This window comes from Lithobates pipiens, unplaced genomic scaffold, assembly GCF_037356315.1.
Source record: "Lithobates pipiens isolate NorthernLeopardFrog02 unplaced genomic scaffold, aLitPip1_a1.2 Scaffold_23, whole genome shotgun sequence".
NCBI classification, from domain to species: Eukaryota; Metazoa; Chordata; class Amphibia; order Anura; family Ranidae; genus Lithobates; species Lithobates pipiens.
In genome coordinates, this window is record NW_027507785.1 from 194000852 (window position 1) to 194025935 (window position 25084).

The following is a 25084-nucleotide window of genomic DNA, read 5'->3' on the forward strand; positions in this document are numbered from 1 at the left end:
GTCCAGAAGATGTGGATCATGGACCCCGTCGCGGACTGGCAACGCCAACACTCGTCCGAAATTGAGTTGTTCATCTTATGTAGGAGATAGGGAACCCTATAAGCCCAGGATTTAAGTCTGGGTTTGACCTTTTGCCCTGACCAGGAGGTGGATGCTTTTGAAATTATAAAGGATGTAAACTTATTTGCTCGTAAGCTAATGTTCAAGGTCATCTTTGATAAGGACCATGTAAATTCTGTAGAAGCTAGGTCCTCAGATGACATCTGGAAAAATAAAAATATTAATGAAATTAAAGCTTTAAATAAGCTAATGGAACTTTGGGAGGAGAGTAACCCGATGAATGATCATTTGGATGACCCATCTCCGTATCCATTACCTTTCCTTGATTCCGAATTAGGATGTTGCTTTCCCCCACCGTCTCTCTATAAACCAAAATCAAGATGTTTTCCAATACTTCAGGGAAATCCCAATGTCTGGGCATTTACCCAACAAGTATCAAGGGAGATTCAGAATACCAAGTGGCATCGATTTGACAGCAGATCTAATATTAGTTTAAATCAACGTAAAGCAATTGCCTCTTTAAAAAATAATGACAGTTTGATTATCAAACTTTCCGATAAAGGAGGTAATATAGTGGTAATGGACGTTGCCAACTATAAATCAATGGTTATGGATTTGCTGTCAAATTGCAACTGGTATAGATCGATCCCCCTGGCTCAAGTTACAGTGGTGTGAAAAAGCGTTTGCCCCCTTCCTCATTTCCTGTACCTTTGCATGTTTGTCACACTTAAGTGTTTCGGAACATCAAACCAATTTAAACAATAGTCAAGGACAACACAAGTAAACACAAAATGCAATTTGTAAATGAAGGTGTTTATTATTAAAGGTGAAAAAAAATCCAAACCATCATGGCCCTGTGTGAAAAAGTGATTGCCCCCTAAACCTAATAACTGGTTGGGCCACCCTTAGCAGCAACAACTGCAACCAAGCGTTTGCGATAACGTGCAATGAGGCTTTTACAGCGTCCTGGAGGAATTTTTGCCCACTCATCTTTGCAGAATTGTCCTAATTCAGTTACATTAGAGGGTTTTCGAGCATGAACGGCCTTTTTAAGGTCATACCACAACATCTCAATAGGATTCAGGTCAGGACTTTGGCTAGGCCACTCCAAAGTCTTCATTTTGTTTTTCTTCAGCCATTCGGTGGTGGACTTGCTGGTGTATTTAGGATCATTGTCCTGCTGCAGAACCCAAGTTCGTTTCAGCTTGAGTACACGAACAGATGGTCGGACATTCTCCTTCAGGATCTCTTGGTAGACAGCAGAATTCATAGTTCCTTTTATCACGGCAAGTCTTCCAGGTCCTGAAGCAGCAAAACAGCCCCAGACCATCACACTACCACCACCATATTTTACTGTTGGTATAATGTTCTTTTTATGAAATGCAGTGTTCCTTCTACGCCAGATATACTTGGACACACACCTTCCAAAGAGTTCCACTTTTGTCTCATCGGTCCACAGAATGTTGTCCCAAAAGTCTTGGGGATCATCAAGATGTGTTGTGGAGAAATTGAGACGAGCTTTGATGTTCTTTTTGCTCAGCAGTGGTTTTCTCCTTGGAACTCTGCCATGCAGGCCATTTTTGCCCAGTCTTTTCCTGATGGTGGAGGCATGAACGCTGACCTTAACTGAGGCAAGTGAGGCCTGCAGTTCCTTGGACGTTGTTGTGGGGTCTTTTGTGACCTCTTGGATGAGTCGTCGCTGCGCTCTTGGGGTAATTTTGGGCGGCCGGCCACTCCTGGGAAGGTTCACCACTGTTCCATGTCTTCGCCATTTGTGGATAATGGCTCTCACTGTGGTTCGCTGGATTCCCAAAGCTTTGGAAATGGCTTTATAACCCTTTCCAGACTGATAGATCTCAATTACTTTCTTTCTCAATTGTTCCTGAATTTCTTTGGGTCTCGGCATGATGTGTAGCTTTTAAGGATCTTCTGGTGGACCTTACTGTGTCAAGCAGCTCCTATTTAAGTGATGCCTTGATTGTGAACAGGTGTGGCAATAATCAGGCCTGGGTGTGGCTAGAGAAATTGAACTCAGGTGTGGACAACCACAGTTATAGTATGTTTTAACAAGGGGGGCAATCACTTTTTCACACAGGGCCATGATGGTTTGGATTTTTTTTCACCTTTAATAATAAACACCTTCATTTACAAATTGCATTTTGTGTTTACTTGTGTTGTCCTTGACTATTGTTTAAATTGGTTTGATGTTCCGAAACACTTAAGTGTGACAAACATGCAAAGGAACAGGAAATGAGGAAGGGGGCAAACACTTTTTCACACCACTGTAAGTATGCACAAACAAAATATCAATGTCTAATTGCCCAGGCCTTTTGTTCAGACTTAATTGATAAAAAAACTTGAGTATTTGGTGGTGGAAAATCCTAAAATACCTACTATGTATGCCCCGCCCAAAATACACAAGAACGCCCTATTTCCTCCAGGGCGTCCTATCATATCAGGCAACGACTGTTTAACGAAACCAGCAAGTAAATTGGTGGATGACTATCTGAGACCGCATGTGAAATCTTTGAGTTCCTATATTCAGGATACATCAGATATTTTATGATCATTGGATGGTCTATGGGTTCCTGAGCAAGGGTGGCTGGTTGCTGTAGATGTGGAGGCCCTCTACAACTCGATCCCCCATAAATTGGGGGTTCGGGTTGTGGATAGCTTCTTATCTGAACGAGGGCCAAGGGCAAAAGCCTATAATGGCTTTGTGATTGAATTGTTGTTGTTTATTTGATCGCTCCCACTATTTTCAGGTGCTGGGGGTAGTGATGGGGACTAAATGTGCCCCATCATATGCTAACTTGTATCTGGGGGGGTGGGAGCGGGTGATATTTTCATTATCTGGACGGGGACACAGGATGAGTTAACTGGTTTTCTAAATCGATTGGAGATAAATTTGTTTACTCTCAAATTCACAATGACTTGTGACCAAAAGAGTATACATTTCTTGGACATTACAGTCTATGTTAATCATGATGGAACAATAGGTTCCTCGCTGTATAGAGCGGGGAACACAATTCTGCATGCAACCAGTTCTCATCCCAATTCCCTTGTCCAGAGCATTCCCTACAGTCAGTATCTTAGAATAAGAAGAAACTGCAGTAGGGATGAAGACTTTGAGTCTGAAGCAAGGGTTCTTCAGCTACGGCTATTAGATAGGGGCTGCAGTAAAGCCTGTCTTAAAAAAGCTTATCAGAGGGCAAAACAAAAAGAGAGACGAGCCTTGATCCATCCAATAAAAGGAACAGAAAATCAATCTAAGGTTTGTTTGATTATTAGGTATGCTAGGGAACACAAGAAGGTCCGCCATATTTTTGAGAAATACTGGCATCTTTTATCTACGGATGAAGTACTATCGAAATATGTTGGTACCTATCCACAGATAACCTATCGTAAGTCTAGTTCATTGAAGGACAAATTAGTCCATAGCCATCTAACTAAACCTCGAGTTGGACACACCCAGAAGGGAATGTTCCCATGTGGAAAGTGTGAGTTCTGTAGCCTTTTAATGAACACCACCGAAGTGACTCTCCCTAATGGGCAGGTGTATAGACCTAATTTCTGTGCAACCTGCAAGACCATAGGGGTGGTCTACTTCATGAGATGTGAGTGTCAAGCCTTTTATATAAGTAAAACCAAAAGGCCCTTTTTTCATCGTATAAGGGATCATGTGTCCCTTATTAATAAGAAAAAGATGGAAACACCAATCAGTAGACACATGGGATTGAGTTGGTTCCTGATTTCGATAGGATTCTCCTTCAACGAGAATCCAAGTTGATTCATACTGTCTGCCACTGTCCATCCCGGCCTAAACTAATCCCTAAATTTTAAGCCTTTTCTATAGGTCATGTACCATTATTAAGAGCCGATTTTTCGACTCCTTATTTAAATTTTGGAAGAGTTTGGAAGTAAATCTCTGCGTTTGAATTAGTTATATTCTACCACTTGATATTATGTTGTGGGGATCTTGTTCTTAACCTTTGAGCTGACCTGCATTTGTGATCAAACAGATCTTTATATCTATTTTGATAGAAAATCTTGATTATTTAATCTGAGGGATTATTGATAGTTTTTTCCATGGCCCGAAGGAATTTAGGTCTCATTATATGTCTGACCTTGATATATGTGTTTATTTAACAGTGGTTGGATTTTTGGATCAGATGTGCCATATGGATAAAAAGCCCGCGAAGATCAGTCTTTATGGCTCATCCATAGGAGGGCTGGCTGCCAATCTGGTAAAATTTCAATGGATGTTAGGTGACTACAAAAGTTTTTCTTTTTCTCCCTTTTTTGTATTTTTATTTATTATGGAATTTCCTTTGTCTTTATCTGTAGATGGTTACCTTGGTACTCTGATATCACTAGTACTGGGTTCCGTTTGGATCTCTTTTGATGCAGTTTTTCTGGATCTAATGCAAATATTAAAATACTGAAGTCCATATGTTTAAGGTGTTTTCAGAATAATTTCCACATGAATTCTGTTCATCTTGCCTTCATAAATAAATTGGAGGTATTTCATTTTTATTATTTGAATTGTATACTCCGATTTATTTAAATTATAGTATTTTTGTTATACTTATATATTTTTTAATTAACTAGGGTGCGGGTCCGGTTGATAATATATCCCTCTCTATGGCATCATCGTTTGATCCCTGTTTATCCAACCATTGGTGGAATATTTATACAGTTTTGATCGGATGCACCAGTCGGCTCTGGGGGTTGGGTTGTGATCCTCATGATGTTCTATATAGTGGCTAACTGTAAATTTATTGTATAGTGTTTTTTATGTGTTTTGATGTTTTTCCTTTGTATTTTAGTGAGTACTCATCTATGCGAGAGAAACTAGATCTCCTGAAGAAGCCTTATGGTGTACGGTGAAACATGTTGAGACGTTGTCCGCATTATAACTGTTTATATTCATGTTATGCTATTTTTATTGTATCAAATCTCATTTATGTATTTCTATGTTTTCTCAAAATTGTATTAAAATTTATATTTTTATATAATGATGTAGTCGTGCTTTAAAAGTCCCCCAAAAAAATCCCTTTCTTTGTATTACCTTAGACACATGTACTGCAAAAAAACAAAAAAAAGGGGGTCCATACCATAACCAAGCATTAATACTGTCATGGCTATGCAGTGATCTTCCTGTGTTTGCTTACCTCCCCTCATGTCTTCAGACTAAGAGGCCAGCCTAACTTCCACCTGGTGGTTTTTATAACCTCTCCTCTAAGCATGGCTCCACCCCAGGCCCTATCAGGGAGCCCTATATTAACCTGTGCACTGCAGGCCATCAGTGCTGATCAACCATTGTGTATTCCTTTGTGTGTTAGTTTCCTGTTTCCTGCCGTGTGCTCTTCTACTGTTTTCCGTTACCGACTTTGGCATGTTTTGACTATCCCTGTTTGCCTGTGATCCTGACCTTTTGGCGTGTTCCCGACTATTCTTGTCTGCTTGTGGCCCCCGACCTTGGCTTTGTCCCTCACCATCCCTATCCTCCTGTTGCCTACTGTGGGTGTAAGCTGGGGGACCCTGGGGGTCGCGACCTGGAGCCAGTTGCAGCCAAGTCCATCCTCACCACCAGAGGCGCTGGTGAATACCTGCTGGCTCTTAGACTCCGCGCCCCAGGGAATCTTACGCTCTAACCCCAGTGAGATCTGTCCCCCGTCTGCAGCAGTCAGCCGTAGGGTCCACAACCTTGCGGTGCACTCCTGATCCTACAGTGTGCACCTGTCACCTCGCCTCAAGGTGACCTGACAAATACACAGAAAGCCCAGCCTGCAGGGCCAGGCCCTGCGTTGATAGGAAAGGCTCAGCACCACCTGAAATCAGCCTAAGCATTAGCAATACTGCAGACACAGACACAACCTGTGAAGCATTAGTAAACAGAATAGCAATATGGACAGCCAGTAAGATTCACATATGTGATATACACTTTCAGTGATGCGAGCTAACAGCATACCTGCAGACAATTAGGGATGAGCTCAGGCGTGTTCGCATGGACCACGTGCAGAGCCCGCCAGGAAGTCGGCACAGCGCTGCGCTAATCACAGGCAGTGAGACATTGCCCCGATGTGCGGCTGCAGAGATCAGGCAATGTCTCACTGCCTGTGATTAGCGCAGTGCTGCGCCGACTTCCTGGCTGGCTCTGCACATAGTCCATGCGAACACGTCTGAGTTTATCCCTACAGACAATAAGTCAAGCCTGTAGGGCCAGGCCTTGCTGAGTTAATAGGAAGGCTTCAGCCCAGCACACATGCTATCTGCATTAGCAGTATTGCAGACACAAACCACGACTTGTGAGGCAATAGTAAACCAACTGAAACTATGGACAGGCCAGAAAATTGCATGTGTGACATATGCTTGCAGCAGTAACTGAATACTATACATTTGTGCACCATGTGGTGCCTTACCACCTGCATGCTTCATGGTCCAACCGGAAGTCCAATGAGTGTCCATCCATTGAGTCATGATGAAGGAGCAATCTCTAGAGACCAGATACCATCACCCCCCCTATCCTGGATCTTGAGGGGGGGGTCTCCCCCATATAGGCGTTCATGTCTGCCTGTACAGTGGGGACCTTTGTCACAGGAGAGGCTTTAACCTGTGCAGCTTGGCCAGATGAAGACGACAAGGTGAGTGAAAAGAAAAATCCTGCTTTCAGTCGTAGCATAACCGGATGTAGAATTAAGGGGAAAAAAAAGAATGTAGCCTGTAAGGAGGAGACTTACTTTTATAGTATTACCAGTCCTGGAATAGGGCAGGGGTCGGAGCCTACCCGTATGTATATGCTGTCATGCTGTGTCACGAAAGAGAATTTTTAGAAGCGTTTTGCATTGTTTCTGCCAGAAATCTCCAGAGACGCAAACCAGACATTTTTTTTCCTGTCTATAAAAATTTAGCTTAAAATATGCCTGTAATCGTCCTAATGCGCATGGACACATAGGATAACATTGAACTGCTTCAACAGAACACAAAAACTCCTGTAGAAGCAGCAATTTTTAAGCCAGTGTGCATGGACACTTTGAAGGTTATTTTTCTGCTTAGGAGATTTTGGGAACTGTGTAGAGATACTCCATAAACTTTAGGCGTCATTTCATGCTAGGCAGAATGTAATACAATTAATAACATGATTTTTTGTCTCACATTATTAGAATGTATAATATTTCTCTATAAATTGTAACACCTAATTTACAACACTTTTTCGCTCAGTGGGTCTTGTGGAAACCTAGTATTACTCGGGTACATGCTTGCATCCCAATTCCAAATGGACTACCAGAATGTAGGCTATTTGCGATGTAATTACAAACACATAAACACCCTGCATCAAGATTAGGGCTTCAAGGATGGCTCATCTAAAAAAGTAGGCAAAAAAAAGTTAGCTTTTAAAATTAACCATTTAATTATTACTTTTAATTATATATATATATATATATATATATATATATATATATATATATATATATATATATATATATATATATATATATACACATACATACATACATACATACATATATATATATATATATATATATATATATATATACACATACATACATATATATATATATATATATTAGTAATGGCCTTACCAGTGCCTTTTTTACCTCTGCATTTGATGATACAGATGCTTGATGTGGCTTGATTGAAGGTAGAGATTCAGTAAGGCTCCCATCGTTTTTATTTATTTGTTCTTGGATATCTTCTAACAGCATGCCCAGTCTATAAATCTGTCCCTCCACTTCTCTGAAATACATTTTTTATGTACAGTATATCCACTTCAGCTACAGGCCTTTCCTGGCACTTTTTGTTTACAAGTAATAATCTGTATTATTTTGCTAGAAAATTACTTAGAACCCCCAAATATATATATATATAATATATATATATATATATATATATATATATATATATATATATATATATATATATATATATATATATATATAGCAGAAACCCCAGAGAATAAAATGGCGATCGCTGCAAATTTTTTGTCACATGGTATTTGCACAGTGATTTTTCAAATGCAAAAATGCAACGTTTTTGGAAAAAAAACACTTTAATGAATTGTAATGCAAAAAAACACAATATATAACCAAATTTTTGGTAAAATATAAAAGATGAATTTATGCTAGGTAAATAGATACCTAACATGTCATGCTTAAAAATTGTGCACGCTCATGGAATGGTGACAAACTACAATACTTAAAAATCTCCATAGGCGACACTTTAAAATTTTTTACAGCTTACCTGGCAGAGTTAGAGGAGGTCTAGTGCTAGAATCATTGCTCTTGCTCTATCGTTTGTGGCGATACCTCATGTGTGGTGCGAACACCGCTTACATATGTGTGTGCGACTTACGTATGCATTTGCTTCTACGCGTACTTTACTTTTTTTTTCTGTAGCGCCGGTACTCCTGATGAGTACGCACTATTTATGTAAATTTAGTTTTTTCCCAAGACTGTAGTTGAGTCTTGGAGTTAATTGTATCAAGGTTCTGCCTGGTCATAGGTGGGGTTTGCACCTGTGAGGGGCACTAGAACACAGTTTGGGTACCAATCTCTCTGTCGGAGCCAATTAGTGGACGCGTTTGTTCCCGCTGTGTATTCTGGGAGAGGGTACTTAAGGTGCTGAAGTCACGTGGTTCTGGGTTCGGTCCAGAAGTTGTTGCTGACTCCATGGTCCTGGTCATCCTGACCAGCCCCCAGAGGCCCTCATGGCCTGGGGTGCGGATCCATCCGTTTCTGAGCCTCGGAACTGGCTAGTCCGAGGCACAGTAACTGCAAGGAGGATTCTAAGGTGTTTTCCGGTGCCGTCTCGGGTTTGGAGAGGCCCAGCAACTCTACATGCAACCAGGGGAGGACTCTTCAGTAAGAGGGCCACGCGCGTAGGCGGTAAGAGCCTGGAAGCTGAGCTGTTAAGGACACTAATTGAATCTGCATTTCTTACGGTATCGCTGGACCGGCTGCAAGATACTGGTACAGTAAGAAAGTTCTACCTCTATCTATACCTTTCCGTTTGCAACTAAGTTATTCAATCAAGTCTCTGGCAGAGACTTTGCTAAGCTAAAATTACTTGTTGGCTGCTAGTATCCAAAAACAAGGATTTATCCAACACTTAAAGAATCCAGTTGCGAGTGGCTATTCCCTGGATTATGTAAAGAGAGACTTTTATTGAAGTCAGCAGTTCCAAAGTACCTGAGCTATACTTCATCCTTATACCCTCTATTCCTAACTGAGAGACTGAGTTCTGTTCAACTGTTTTATGCAAATAAAAACCCTAAAAAGGAATTCAAGTGTGGTCTCTGCAGTTACTGGGCCATCAACCCTGGGAACCGTTAGACAAGAACGATGTGTTACGAGCTAGAGGAGGTAATAGGTAAGCCCAGAAAAAATCAGCTGCTCCTTCGGGGGTCAGTGCATTTCTTATTTATTTTATTTTTTATTTTTACACTGTCCCTTCATTAAATTTTTTTAATGACTTTTATTCCTATTACAAGGCATGTAAACTCACATGTCCTCTTTTTTTCTCTATAAGAACTGCAAATTTTTCCTCTACCTTTGAAAGCAAATGATCCCAAAAATGTTTGATCTTTTGCTTTAAAAAAAAATTGTTTACTTCTGCCTTAGACTGAAAAAGACCTCCCAACTAGGGATGAGCGTCGTGGTTTGTGTCTGCAATACTGCTAATGCAGATAGCATGTGTGCTGGGCTGAAGCCTTCGTATTAACTCAGCAAGGCCTGGCCCTACAGGCTTGACTTATTGTCTGTAGGGATGAACTCAGGCGTGTTCGCATGGACTATGTGCATAGCCCGCCAGGAAGTCGGTGCAGCGCTGCGCTAATCACAGGCATTGAGACATTGCCCGATCTCTGCAGCCACGCATTGGGGCAATGTCTCACTGCCTGTGATTAGCGAGGCGCTGCACCGACTTCCTGGCGGGCTCTGCACGTGGACTGTGCGAACACGCCGGAGCTCATCCTTACTCACAACGTTGCTCTGGTCAGATTATAGAGGTGATCAGAGACAATCTGGTCTCTGTTCACCTCTGTAACCAACCACGCAAATCTCTGATAATTTCCCGGGCTTGCCGGTAAGGACTGTAAGCCCGAGAAACCCCAGGGAGTGGCCGGAGGGGGTGGGGGGGAATACACCCTCTGTGACTTCATTAGATGCTCTGACCACTTTCATGAGTAAGAGAATCGCCAGCTGAAAAAGAATTCCAGGGCTATGTATATAACGTGTGTGTGTGTGTGTGTGAATACACATTGTGGTTGGCAAGTGGATTTACAACAATAAGACAAACTGTGGCATGCTTCTCTGCAATTTATTTTCTTTCTTCCTAGGATAAACAATTAATGCAAAATTGCTACTTGTCTTTTGGTGATGTAGTACAATGTTAACAGAACACGAGTTATGTACTTGGGGTACTTGGTTAAGGTCATGTTTAAATATCATACTGCCCTAGGCAAACCTGAATGATGTCCTTTTCTGCAAGCTCTCACCCTTCTGTACTAATTATAGTAAAAATTGCTGCTAGAAAGCTCTTGAAAATAAATGGGATGTGCTTTATATTTAAAAATATATTTTAACTTACAGGGGCAAAAAACAGTGAATGTAGAAATACATGAAAAGAGCCTTCTGACTCCATGCATGATCCCCTGCATCTGCTACCCCTAGAGTACTCTTGATGTACTGCATTTAGACACAAATGTCCAGAAGTGATCATAAAAGGGAAACAAAATTAAGAAAGAGTTTTAACAATTTGTTCAGTTTGAGACTTGGTACAGCTCCATTGAACCTTGCTACCTCAGGCGATGGCCCACTAGTGAAGGTGTATGTTTCCTTTTTTACTATCTTTGTGTTCATGATTAAAAATAAAATTAACTTTTTTCCACAGGGTGAGTCATTGATTCCCTGGACATACAAAATGTGGCTGAATGAGCATCATTCAAACCAGACATGGGGTGGCAACTAGGTTCAGACAAGGACAGAAAAGGCAGAGCTGGATCATGAAAAAGGTGCTTTATTGAACTTTTTTAACAAAGTAAAAAAAAGTAAATTAAGTCAGTTCATCTCAGGGTCAAGTTGAAGGTGTTAGGTTGAGGTTAAAGTGGGGTGCCCCTTAAAAACAATTAAAAGTCAGTATGTACAAATACTGCAGCTGCTGACTTTTAATAATCAGACACTTACCCATCCCAGGGTCCAGCGATGCGGGGTGAACGAACCTCCGCTCGTCCACCCCTCCGCTTGGCTGCGCCGGCATTCTTATTGTTGGCACCCGGCTGTGGCTTCACAGCCGGGCACCCACTGCGCATGCGCGAGCGGCGCCACGCGCCGTGATATGCAGTGCAGTCATATAAGACCTGTCACGTGTCCCAGATGACTGACTGCGCTGAGGGGAAGTGACGTCAGGTGCCCGGGCACTGAAGGAGACAGACTACAGGGGCAACAGGCATTTAGAGGTGAGTTAAATTATTATTTTTTTCTATTTTTTTTTTATTTTTTTTTGGAATTTTACTCATATTTTTTTTTTTGGGGGGGGGGGGGGGGGGGAATGCCACTTTAAGTGTTAGTAGAATAACTTTCTCATTTGCACTTTTTTGGGCACGGCAAATCAGATTTTTGGTATTTTTTCATTTATTTAACGTAATAAATGTGTGTCAAAAATCACATAACTAATACGTGTCAGTGGCCAGGTGATGAAATTTGGCCCATGCAATTTCTTGTGCAACAAATGTACTGCACTCACAAAGACTCCAGAAACAGCCATGCCAGTTCTCAGAAGTAAAAAATACAGTGTACTGAAAACAGAACTACATTGCATCTGAGCATCACAAACCAAAAATGATAATTACCGTATTTATCGGCGTATAACATGTGTCGGCGTATAACACGCTCCCCAAGTTTAGGAGGGAATTTTAAGGAAAAAAACTTTTAGGAGGGAAGTTTAAGTAAAAAAAACTTACATTTAAATGCCCATCAATGCAGCCTTATCAGTGTCCATTTGCAGCCTTGTCCATCATTGCAGCCTTGCCCAATGTCCCATCTGCAGCCTTGTCCATCTTTGCTCCCTTGTCAGTGTCCATCTGCAGCCTTGTCATGTAGCCTTGTCACGCAGCCTTGTCAGTGTCATTTGCAGCCTTGTCAGTGTCATTTGCAGCCTTGTCACGCAGCCTTGTCAGTGTCATTTGCAGCCTTGTCAGTGTCATTTGCAGCCTTGTCATGCAGCCTTGTCAGTGTCATTTGCAGCCATGTCATGCAGCCTTGTCAGTGTCATTTTCAGCCTTGTCATGCAGCATTGTCAGTGTCATTTGCAGCCTTGTCATGCAGGCTTGTCATGTAGCCTTGTCAGTGTCATTTTCAGCTTTGCCGTTTAAAGATGGCACCGCCGAGATACAGAGCCAGATGTCCTGCGGTGCTCGGTAGCTCTCGGCCATTCTCTGCGGCTTTCGGCCACTCTCAGACATTTTCGGCAGCTTCTCGAGAGCGGCCGAAAGCCGGCGAGAACATCCGAAAGTGGCCGAAAGCCGATGAGGACAGCAGAAAGCGTCCGAAAGCCGCCCAAGGGCTCACAATCGGCGTGGGGGATCGGCGTATAACACGCACCCATGATTTTCCCCCAATTTTAAGGGGGAAAAAGTGCGTGTTATACGCTGACAAATACGGTAATTCATTTTTAAAGTGATAGTAAAGGCAATTGTATTCTTTTTAAATAACAAACATGTCACACTTACCTGCTCTGTGTAGTGGTTTTGCATAGAGCAGCCCCGATCTGCCTCTTCTCAGGTCCCTCCGCTGGCGCTCCTGGCCCCTCCCTGCTGCTGAGTGCCCCCAGAGAGAGCAGCGTGCCCATTCACATGCAGAGCTGTAGCTCAGCACCGTCCCCTCTCTCTTCTCATTGTCTCACTGGCTGTGATTGACAGAAGCAGGAGCCAATGGGGAGGGAGAGTCCCCAGAGAGCTGAGCCTCTCGTATACATCATTGGATCGAGGTGGGGCTCGAGTAAGTATCGGGGGGGGGGGCTGCTGCACATAAAAGGTCCTTTACCTTCATGCATATGCATGAAGGTAAAAAACCTTGAGCATTTAGAACCACTTAAATATTCAAAGCACACTTGCCCATCCGTCTATGTCTCTATATTTTATTTTGCTGAGAAATCATTTTGAACCCCCCCCCATCATTTCTGGCTGTGGGCTTCTTGTATAAGGGCAGATGATTCATGTAGCATTTACTTCCTGAAATCCATCTGCCCTTAGCTCAGTCATACAGGCAGGAAGATGTGCTTAGCTAGAAGAAAAATCCTCCTCCCCTCCTGGGATGTATTACATCATTTGCCTAAGCCTTGAACCCAGGAAGTAACTAAAGAAATATAAAAAAAATTTTTAAAGTAAATATGATATAATTTCCTACCCATTTACTACTGCTAGCAGCATAAGGATTAAAAACTGTCAATGTTGATTTAGAGAGTAGAGTTCTACTTGAAGTATTAACTTGCAGAAGTGTTTGTTTTAAAAAAATATATATATCTGGTTGGTGAATCTCTGTATCAACATAAAATAACCAAATCACAGTGGCTTTATAATAGGCACAATACAATGCTGTTCCCTGCTGCCCTAATCTACCACTGCTGTACCCCAAGTTCAAATACAAATACTGATTTTCTGAATGTCAGTGTCTGACAAGGACCCCTCCTCATGTGATAGTGTTTGGGCCTGGCAGTTGGCTACTTTGGCATGGTGCACTGTTTTTTAAAAGGCTTATGGGAATATGTCTGGAAGTATTGGGGATTTCATAGGGCTCTGGTAGAAAAGTAGGGCAAAAGGGAACATGGTAAAGGTCAGAGCAGGTGCCTGCTATACAGTCTGTGTATGTTTTGCTTAATTTTATATCAATGCAGAGTTGCCTTAATGAAGGCTAACAATACACTGTCAAGGAAACTTTATATAAAAATTAAATGTTGCCCCTACCTTTCTAAATCAAACTCGCCCACTGTTTGGCATCCTGTCCTGTATGTTTGTAGTTGCAAGCTGCGATGCTTATCCTTTGATGACAAGTAATTCAATTCCAAACTCTCCAAGCAGGATCTCAAATTCTGGAAAACCTACAGATGAAATAGATGATTTATACATGACATTGGTAACAAACAAACAAGAACAACTTTAATATTGTTGAGCCCCAGAAATCAAGTGAGCTTATAACTTCTAGTAATGTGCTGATAAGACAGTGCCTCTGCTGTACTGAAATCCTTCCTAAAGCTTTTATCAGCCCTTCTTAGGTTACCTCTGGAACCTACAGAACACCTTCCAATTTGTTATAGAGATGTGGAAAGGGTGGCTCAGCAGTCCTAACACACTTCCTGCCTTAGGCCCCTTTCACAAGATCGGCCCGCTTGGATCCACCTGTCCGTGTTCCAAGCAGATCCGAGCGGGCCATCCATTGACTATTATGGGCAGGCGAATGTCAGCAGAGATGTATTCGCTCACACCCACCTGCCATCCGATCTGACAAGAGCCACTGAAAACAAGCTGCTGGCGATCAGTTCGCCATCCATTCAGCGGATAGTATCGGATGGGATCGGATAAAAACGGACAAGCTGATCTCCCCATAGAGGAGAGCGGGGCTCTGACAGGTCCACCCCTGCACAGTGAGCGGAGACGGAACAGTCATCTGCCTACTCAGCAGGGATCAACAGAGTGATCCCACGCTGAGCTAGCGGAGTCCGTCCAGCGGATCTGCCCCGTGTGAAAGGGGGCTTAGGCTGTCAACATTACCCCTCCATAGATGCAGTACAGTACAGTGAGTAAGGGTGTTAATTGCAGGATCATCAGGTGAAGATAAAGTACAAAACAGTGAAAAAATGAAACTAATGTAGCCACCACACCAAAAGATTGGTAAACTGCAACATATAACATTTTTGCTCTTGAATTTAGATACACTTTAACCTCTTGCCAACCAGCCACCATCATTATACTGTGGCAGGTCGGCTCTCCAAAACCACTGTAGGTATTCATCGGTCTGTGCACAGGAGTTACCGGGCGTGCACGCCTGCCGCATGCCACAGGAGAATGCCTACGGGTCCGGTGGACACAATGTCTGCCGGTGACCCAAAATCGCGGTATACAGAGGCAGAACGGGGATCTGCCTATGTAAACAAGATGATTCCCTGTTCAGATGATATGTCAAAGATCTTCTGTTCCCAGTGATCGGGAACAGCTATCTCTGTCATGTCCCTGGTAGCCCCCCCCCCCTACAATTAGAACACACCCTGGGAACACACTTAACCCCTTGATTGCCACCTAGTGTTAACCCCTTCCCTGCCAGTGTCATTCACACATTGACCAGTGCATTCTTATAGAACTGATTAATGTATTAATGTCACTGGTCCCCAAAAAGTGTCATTTGGGGTCAGATTTCTTCTTTTTCAAAATTGTCGGCCTTTTTTGTTTATAGAGCAAAAAAAATAAAAATTGCAGAGGTGATCAAATACTTAATTAATAATAATTTTGTTTGGGTACAGCATTGCACGACCGTGCAATTGTCAGTTAAAGCAACGCAGTGCCGTATTGCAAAAAATGGCCTGGTCATTAAGGGGGCAAATCCTTCCAGGGCTGAAGTGGTTAAACATGCCCAAAGCATCTTAAACTAGGGTTTCTCAAGTGAGAGTCCCCAAGGGTTCCGCCACAATTCACTATTATGGCAGGTGTACAGTATATTCGCAGAATGGTGGTACCATGCGCACTGAGAGTGAGTACTTTTAGGGTGAATTAACACCAAATGACTCTCCTATAGTTCCAGCTCCTGTGACATCTATGCAGATGGAATTGCAGGACTAGAGGAGGGCGTGCAGCATGGGAGAAACTTCCTGCCTCCCTCATCAGTGGCTGTTGATTTTGTAGGAGAAAGTGTTTGTAGCAAGGTAAGCAAATTATTTGAATTGTGTACTGTAGGTATATCTGCGGCACAGGGAAGCATACTTAATTGTACTGTGCTGATCCTCACTGGCCTTCCTCTTCTGTCAATCCCTTAAAGAATATGTTCACCTTTTGTAAAGAAAATAAATAAACACACATCTTTTTGCAAGTAAAAAAAAAAAAGTGCATTTATTATTTTTTTACATTGCAGCCATTTAAAGTGTTGCATCAGCAGATTACAGGAAAGGCCTCAAATATTGGCAGGCAGTTACTGAATGGCAGGAATAATCAATGAACTAAGAGGACACTGAACAGAGTCCTCACAGTTCAATGGGAGCTACAAGCCCTCGGTCACAGATCCAATGGTACTTGCAGTCTAATTCATTCACAGGAAACAGGAAATGTTTTTTAAATTGTGATAAGCGAGTACGGGGAGAGGATCCCCCACCCGCTGTCACAAAGCAGGAGCTCTGGCAACAGGAAGTGGGTCAATGGGAGCATGTTGCACCCTAAATATAGGTGTAGCATGTAACATGCTCTTAAAGGTGAACTTACAGTGGGGAAAACAATTATTTGTAAGTTTGCCCACTTAAGAAATGAAGGGTCTATAATTTTTATTATAGGTGAATTTTAAATGATAGAGACAGAATATCAACCAAAATTCCGGAAAAAAACATGATTCAAATGTTATAAATTGGGGGGGCGGAGCCGGCGCGCAAGGAGTATGGACGCGTGAGTCCTGAGCTCCCTGCCTTACGGGACATCCAGAGCTGTTTACAGCGACAGTTAGCACGGACAAGCGGCAGTCTATCACGGCGGAAGGTCGGGAGATTAACCTGGTCATGTCGCGGAGGAGGAGAGAGCGCCCGCAGCCCGGGAAAATTACAGATTTTTTCGGCTGGTCAGGCCGCTCGGTTGGGCAAGATGGCGCGGCCGACGCACGTGGATCCCAGGCCTCGGAGGGTATGGAGGATTCGGTGGAAGGATGGGAAACAGTGAGTAGGCATAAACATAAGCATAAAACACCACAGGTTCCGTCCCAATCCTCCTCCACTACGAACAGCCCTGTTAAAACAAAGCCCAAGCTGACACAGGAGCTGGCAGGCAGAGGGGACAGAGGCATGGCTGATGTTGTTGATGACACACTGGAGTTTCAGGACGCCATTGCGGCATTCCCCACTAACAACCAGCCTGTCATGGACTCCACTTTAAAAGAAATGTTGGTGACACTGAGAGGAGCGATTCATACTGACATGTTGCAGTTGGTGACACAATGCAAGACAGCAGTGAGTGCGGTCAGTGACAGGGTTTCCCATATAGAGAACAAGATGGGGGAATTCACAGACACGTTCAACAATATGGTGGACGCTCATAATGAACATGATGATGACATAGCTTGGCTTAAGGCAAAAGTGGCGGACCTGGAAGATCGTTCCAGGAGGAACAACGTGAAAATTAGAGGAATCCCTGAGACAGTTAAGCCCCAAGATCTGATGGCGTATCTTACTACTATCGTGCGCGAGCTTTTACCAGAGGTTTCTTTGGAAGAATTAGCAATTGATCGTATACATAGACTACCAAAGCCGCAACATATACAAGCCAAACTCCCCAGGGACACCATTGCAAGGATACACTACTACAGGGTGAAGGAAAAATTAATGTTCGCCATACGACATGCTATCCAGCCCCCGGAATGTATACAGGGGCTTACCTTCTTTGCGGATCTGTCAGCTCATACTATGCAGCGACGGCGAAATCTCCTGACCATTACCAAACCGCTTCGGAATCACAAGATACCCTACAAGTGGAACCACCCAGCTACTTTGGTCATTTCCAAAGAGGACCGGGACTATCGTGTTAATACACTGGAAGATGGCCTGCGTCTGTTGGAAAAGTGGAAAATCATCACTCCGGAATCATCTGATCCCACGGCGCATCAGGCAATTACGGTTCCTCCTGATGGATGAAGAGGTTTCGGTGACTTACCGTGCTTAGTCTATATTTTACAACACGTGACTCTGGATGACCCCATCGGCATCGGGACTTGTGTTTCCCCCCGTTTCTACAGCCACTGTTGGCTCAGATTCCTTGGAAAAGGTTTCTGTGTTTTTTTGAATTATTTTTTTATTTCTTTTTTGCTCAGCATTTTATTTTTTTTAATCATTTTTTGTTTTCCTTACTTCTGCTTTCGGAAACAAGACTTTCCTCAAATAGTTACTACAGTGTTCATATATCCATCTGGTGTGGGATTGTGTTCAGGAAGTATAGCAAATTTGTCCTGTGTTTAAAGTTCTCTCCTTCAGGTTTTGGTTGGTTATACGCTCACCAGTATGGTATTTAAAGTATCATCGTTAAATGTTAATGGTTTAAATAGTCCGCAAAAGCGGCACATGTTATGGAAGGAAGCCCAGCTGCTGCAAAGCGATGTACTGGGACCTGCAGGAGACGCACTTTAAAGAAAATAACCACCCCAAATTATATAACAAACATTTTCCTACGATATACCTGTCTAATGCCCCAACAAAAAAAAGAGGTGTTGCTATTCTCATTTAACAATCAGTCGCATATAAATATGTTTCCCATCTTCAGGATAAAGAAGGGAGGTATTTGATTCTTTCCTGCGAAATTAACAACGTGGCCTATACTATAATTAACGCCTACGCCCCAAATGCTAGACAGGTCCATTTTCTTAATAAGCTTTGGAAAAAAATACAAAACACAGCAAAAGGCCACGTTATCTTTTGTGGGGACTTAAATGCAGTTCCAGATAATATTCTGGATGTATCCAGTTCCACCCCCCGTCTGTCCTGCAGGCCAGAGATTGCTAATTTTCTGGGTTCAGCTGGCCTATTTGATGTATGGAGGTGCCAGCATTCTACTGAACGTGACTTTACTTTTTTTTCACAAGTACACATGTCCTACTCTAGGATTGACATGTTTTTAGTTGACAAGTTCTTACTGCAGCGTATCTCCAAATCGGAGATTGGTACAATTACGTGGACTGATCATGCACCAGTATCAGTCGTGGTTGGGGATGACACCTTTTCTACTAGGGCTAACCGATGGAGGTGTGATTCCCAACTGTTTAAAAACCCAGAGGTTGTAAAAGAGGTCTCGGCCGCCTTGCAAGAGTATTTTACTACTAATGATGTTGGTGAAGTAGACTCGTTTACCTTATGTAATGCACACAAAGCATTTATTAGGGGTCTCTTGATCAAGATTAGTGCAGGGGAGAACAGGAGGAGGAGGCAGCGCTTGGATTGCCTTTTGAGGGAGATAACTGATTTAGAAACCTTGAACAAAGATGCACCCTCTTTTTCTGTCAGTAATAACCTTGCGAAGGCCCGTAATGACCTACGTGCACTACTTGTAGCCCAACACTCAAGGAACATTCATAAACTTAAGGCTAACTATTACACACATGGCAATAAAGCAGGGAAACTCTTGGCCACACAGCTTAAGGCAGTGTTTCTCAAATCCAGTCCTCAGGCCCCCCCAACAGGTCATGTTTTCAGGTTTTCCATTATTTTTCACAGGTGATTTGATCAGTTTCACTGCCTTAGCAATTACCACAGCTGTTTCATCTGAGGGAAATCCTGAAAACATGACCTGTTGGGGGGGCCTGAGGACTGGATTTGAGAAACACTGGCTTAAGGAGAGAGTGCTTAAGCAGAGAATGCCTTATATACTCCATCCACAGAGTGGTTCCAGACTCTCTAACCCTAAAGAAATAGCAGATGCATTCGGTTGGTATTATAGCAGCTTGTACAACCTGAAGGAGGATGCTTCTACTGTACAACCCACCCCTGATGTTATAGATCGCTTTCTCCAGGAGCTAACCCTCCCACAACTACAATCACAGCAATTAGAGGAGTTGAATGCCCCATTTTCGATAGCTGAAATACAAAAGACCATAGAGGCCCTTCCTAAAAATAAATCTCCTGGCCCTGATGGATACTCTGCGGAGTATTATCAAACATTCTCCGGTATCCTGCTCTCCTATATGCAGAGGATGTTTCGGGTAGCTGCCTCCTCAGCCTCATTCCCACCTGAGATGCTATCAGCGACTATCGTAACTTTGCCTAAGCCTGGGAAAGACCCGGATAGAGTACAGAACTTCAGGCCCATATCTTTGTTAAATGTGGATCTGAAGATATATGCAAAGATCCTGGCTAACAGGTTAACAAAGGTTTTGCCCCAACTGGTACAGCCCGACCAGGTGGGGTTCATTGCGGGGAGACAGGCTCCGGATGCCACTAGGAGGGTGTTAAATTTAATTCACTCCGCGTCCGGTGGGGGGGGCCTGCGGTCCTCCTGTCACTGGACGCGGAGAAAGCCTTCGACAGGGTGCATTGGGGGTATCTCTCGGCAGTCCTGTCGAAGTTCGGCTTTTCGGGCCCGGTTTTCTCCGCCATCTCTGCTCTGTATTCCAAACCCTCGGCGCATGTTTTTGCAGAAGGCCTGTTCTCTGAACAGTTTTGTATTACCAATGGCACAAGACAGGGGTGCCCTTTGTCACCCCTGATCTTCGCCCTTTTGATGGAACCGTTGGCGGAGAGGATAAGGACTCACCCAAACATTTGGGGTATTTGCTCTGGGTCCACCAGACACTCTATAACTTTATATGCGGATGATGTGATTTTGTCTCTGGTGGATCCGGAGACATCCCTGAAAATGGTATATGAAGTGTTGGAGGAATTCAAAGATGTTTCTTATTATAAGATCAATGCAAATAAGTCAAGCATATTGGGAATAAACGTGCCAGTAGACATGCAAAGCCGTATACAAACTTCCTTACCATATGTCTGGGCAGCAGAATCTATACAATACTTAGGCGTAAGGCTGACCAGCTCCTTATATCAAATTTACAAATACAACTTTGAACATGTTCCATTGAGTTTTGAGAGAGAACTGTCCAGATTTAGAAAGTTTTTTCTTTCTTGGTCCGGCAGACTGGTCGCGTACAAAATTTTCTTATTACCGAAACTCTTATATCTTTTTAGAGCACTTCCCGTTGCACTGCCTGCTTCCTTCTATAGAACGCTACAATGCCAATTGAGTAGATACTTATGGGAAGGGAAGCCAGCCAGAGGGGACCCTAGACGATATAAGCACCACCCGATTATACATGCGACTCTACAGGCCTGGTCTTACCTGCATAGGCACCAACACGACCTTACTGACCTTAAATATCTCCCTATTCCCCTCTCAGCCCTATCGTTTCTCACACCGGACCTACAAGTGACTCACTGGGCAGACTATGGACTCTGTTTTATACACCAACTGCTAACGCAGGGGGACTTACGGTCGTTTGATAACCTGAGGACCACTCAAGGCCTCCCCAAGACGGAATTTTTGACATACGCAAGAATAACAAGTATGCTTCCTAGTGACAGAACACAGTACTTTAGTCTTCCGAAATTGATCTGGGAATTGTGGCAGCCACACTCTGCACAAAAAAAAGGGTATTACAGCCATCTACAATCTACTTCACGGTAAATTACATTTTCAAATGCACAAACAGTTGACAAAATGGGAAGAGGAGTTAAACATTACCATTTCCCCAGACCAATGGATCAGAGCAATTAAAGGTAGCTATAATTCCACTCGTTGTTCAAATTTTAGGGAAGGAGCACAAAAGATACGTCTTAGATGGTATAGGACACCCTACACGATGGCGAAATATGCAGGAGAGGAAACAAATGTATGTTGGAGAGGCTGTGGCCAAGTGGGAACCCTGACACACATTTTTTGGTCATGTATATCTTTACGAAGCTTTTGGAGGGAAATAGGCAAGATAATAGCAGCGACCAAAGGGATCTTGAACCCCCTCCGGGCTGATCAGGCTCTTCTAGGAGTGGAGTTGGATATATACCCACCCATGGAACGCACGTTAGTGACACATATTTTGTTCGCGGCCAGGCTGTGTATTGCACGCAAATGGAAAACTTTGGTTTCTCCCTTACTGTCAGAGGTAATAGCCTTAGTGGATGATTCGTTTGAATATGAAAAAACGATAGCATATCAGGAAAATAGAATGCATTCTTTTCTTCGTAAATGGGCCCTCTGGGACAAATATAGGAAACGTCCTTAGACATGTGCGTAGAAACAGTTATTGCTTGTTTGATTTATGCATATATGTCACCCCATCTTCGATTTTTTTTTCTCAATGAATGTTAGAACCCTCGTTGTCAGTACGTAGCATGTATTCAGGAAACGGAGATTCATGAACCTCCTGTTAATCTTCTGGTATGCTCCCGAATTTGTCTTGTTATATCATTACTGATTGACTATGCTTGAACCTGTATTTCTATATTTGTTATCCTGTGAAATTTTCAATAAAAAGATTTTGAAAAAAAAAAAAAAAATGTTATAAATTGAGTTGTACTTCAGTGAGTAAAATAAGTATTTGATCCCCAAGCAAAATATGACTTAGTATACGGTGCAGAAACCCTTGTTGGCAAGCACAGAGGTAGGACGCTTCTTGTAGTTGGTTACCAGGTTTGCACACATCTCGGGAGGGATTTTAATCCACTCTTTTTTACAGATCTTCTCTAAATCCTTAAGATTTCTTGGCCGTATACTTGGCAACTCAAAGTTTCAGCTCCCTCCATATATGTTCTATAGAATTAAGGTCTGGAGACTGGCTAGGCCACTCCATGACCTTAATGTGCTTATTCTACAGCCACTCCTTTGTTGTCTTGGCAGAATGTTTTGGGTCATTGTCATGCTGAAAGACCCATCCATAACCCATCTACAGTGTTCTGGCTGAGGGAATAAGGTTCTCATCCAAGATTTTACAATACATGGCCCCATCCACTGGCCCCTCAATGCGGCAAAGTTGGTCTGTACCTTTAGCAGAAAAACAGCCCCAAACCATTATGTTTCCACTTCCTGCTTGACTGTAGGGATGGTGTTCTTGGGGTCATAGTCAGAATTTTTCTTCCTCCAAACATGGCGAGTGTCCCTCCTCAAGAAGGCACATGTACAGTAATGACAATGAACATCTATGTGATTCAGAGAAGGATTGGGAAAAAGTGCTGTAATCAGATGAGACTAAAAATTTAGCTGTTTGGCATTAATTAGACTCCCCGTGTTTGGAGGAAGAAAAATGATGACTTTGACCCTAAGAACACAATCCCCACAGTCAAGTACAGGGGTAGAAACATGATGCTTTGGGCTGTTTCTCTGCTAAAGGTACAGGCCGACTTTGCCGCATTGAGGGGCCAATGGACAGGGCCACGTATTGAAAAATCTTGGATGGAAACCTTCTTCCCTCAGCCATAACACTGAAGATGGGTCGTGGATGGGTCTTCCAGCATGACAATGACCCAAAACATATAAAAATGTAGGGAAGGAGCTAAAACTTCGAGTTGCTAAGAGCAAGCCAAGGAATTTTTAGGATTTAGAGAAGATCTGTCCTATTTTGCTTGGGGATCAAATACTTATTTTACTCAATGAATTGCAATTTAATTTATAGCATTTGTTTTATGTGTTTTTTTCTGGATTTTTGGTTGATATTCTGTCTCTATCATTTAAAATACACCTATGATAAAAATTATAGACCCCTATTTATAAGGGGGCAAAAGTACAAATTATGGAGATCAAATAATTATTTCCCCCACTCTATCCTTTAATCAAATATCAGGATGTAAGAATTGTGACATACAGTACATTTCTCCAAGCAGAGAACATATGTGCACTGAGGAAACAGAACCAAATACTGAAGGGGAGAGGTGTTTATTAAACCCTCTTTCCCCTTCATGATTGGTTCAACTCCTGAACACAATTTTACGTTGACATGTGTCAGGAAAACTATACATATAATTGAAACTACTTTGACTGTATCACTGTTGAATCAGCCAAAATTCGAGCCTTCACTAGCCCTGTCAGCACCACCCTACTTGAAAAAGTAAAATTTTCAATCGTCTCTTGTCAAAAAACACTGATGGAAAAATTGCCAAACAGTGGCTCCATATAAGCAAATGCAGTGACTGTTCTGGCTTTCTGACAGCCACAGGAGCCAATACAAAAAACGAAAATGGAGCTCCCTTCATCCACACAGCTTAATGTGGAGAAATCTACACATGTATGGCTAGCTTAAATGGACAACAAAGAACAAACTTATTACAGAAGGACTGAACAAACAACAATGTTCACAATATTTACAACTGGGAACAAGAAGTAGAAGAGTTTACAGAAAACTAACATTAGGAGGGAGTTAGATACTTACAATCACTGTATTAAAAAAAATCTAATGATTTATTGTTAAATACACAATGGTGATTTATTAATATTTCTATAGAGATTAGTTTTACATTTGGTTACAGTGTGTCCTGAATACCTAGGGCAGTTCAAACACTTGGCAGCTAACTGGTCATTTAAAAGGCTTCCTTCATCCTTTAGAAAACTAGGACAAAATGTCAGAAAGTATAAGTTAACATGAGTATTTGATATTTTTAAACACATTATAAATACATCTATATTTTACTGTATAAATGGAAACATTTGAGCACACATAACTGCCAACAGGAAAAATAGGTTTACATTTTTCCACAGAGGAAAAACTTGGAAACATGCAAGAACACACTGTAGAATTTTCTGGCCACAAATAACAGCATAAACACAACTCAGTGGTCAAAAACAGTATATAATAGTATGGTGTTCTGGGAAAAGAAATTCCACGGATCACTGAAGAATTAGAGAATGAAACAAATTACAAAGGAGAGCAAAGACAAACAAAGGGTAAGCATAATTCTTAAAGCAGTATTAAGCTCCAAAACAAAAAATGATTATATTGCAGCTTATCAGTTCTTAAATGTGGTGGCTAGATTTCTTTTTCTTTTTTTAATCCCTTTTTTGCTTTATTTTACCTGTTGGTCCTGTCAGTAAGTCCTGTTTTGTTTTTTTTCAGACCAAGCTGTTTATCACAATTGGCAGTTACGTGATTGAGATAAACCATTTAACAATGAAAGGGGTGCTTACAATGGTTAGATTTTATTAAATTATATAAACCCTTTATCCCAAACGAAAAAAAAAAAAAATGTTGCTTTACCTGCTTAAAAAAGTGTTGGAAGGAGTTTTGAGCAAGTGCAC

At 42.3% G+C, this 25084-nt stretch overlaps 1 protein-coding gene across 1 annotated transcript in view; it reads right to left on the bottom strand.

The window, feature by feature from the left end:
• Window positions 1-25084, bottom strand: part of AKNAD1 (AKNA domain containing 1) — a 159641-nt gene that overhangs the window by 92723 nt on the left and 41834 nt on the right. Inside the window, exons 5-6 of the mRNA XM_077452713.1 lie at window positions 14045-14178; window positions 7683-7821 (exon numbers count right to left, since the gene is read on the bottom strand). Of these exons, the coding sequence (XP_077308839.1) occupies window positions 7683-7821; window positions 14045-14178 (273 nt within the window). The remainder of the gene's footprint in view (window positions 1-7682; window positions 7822-14044; window positions 14179-25084) is intronic.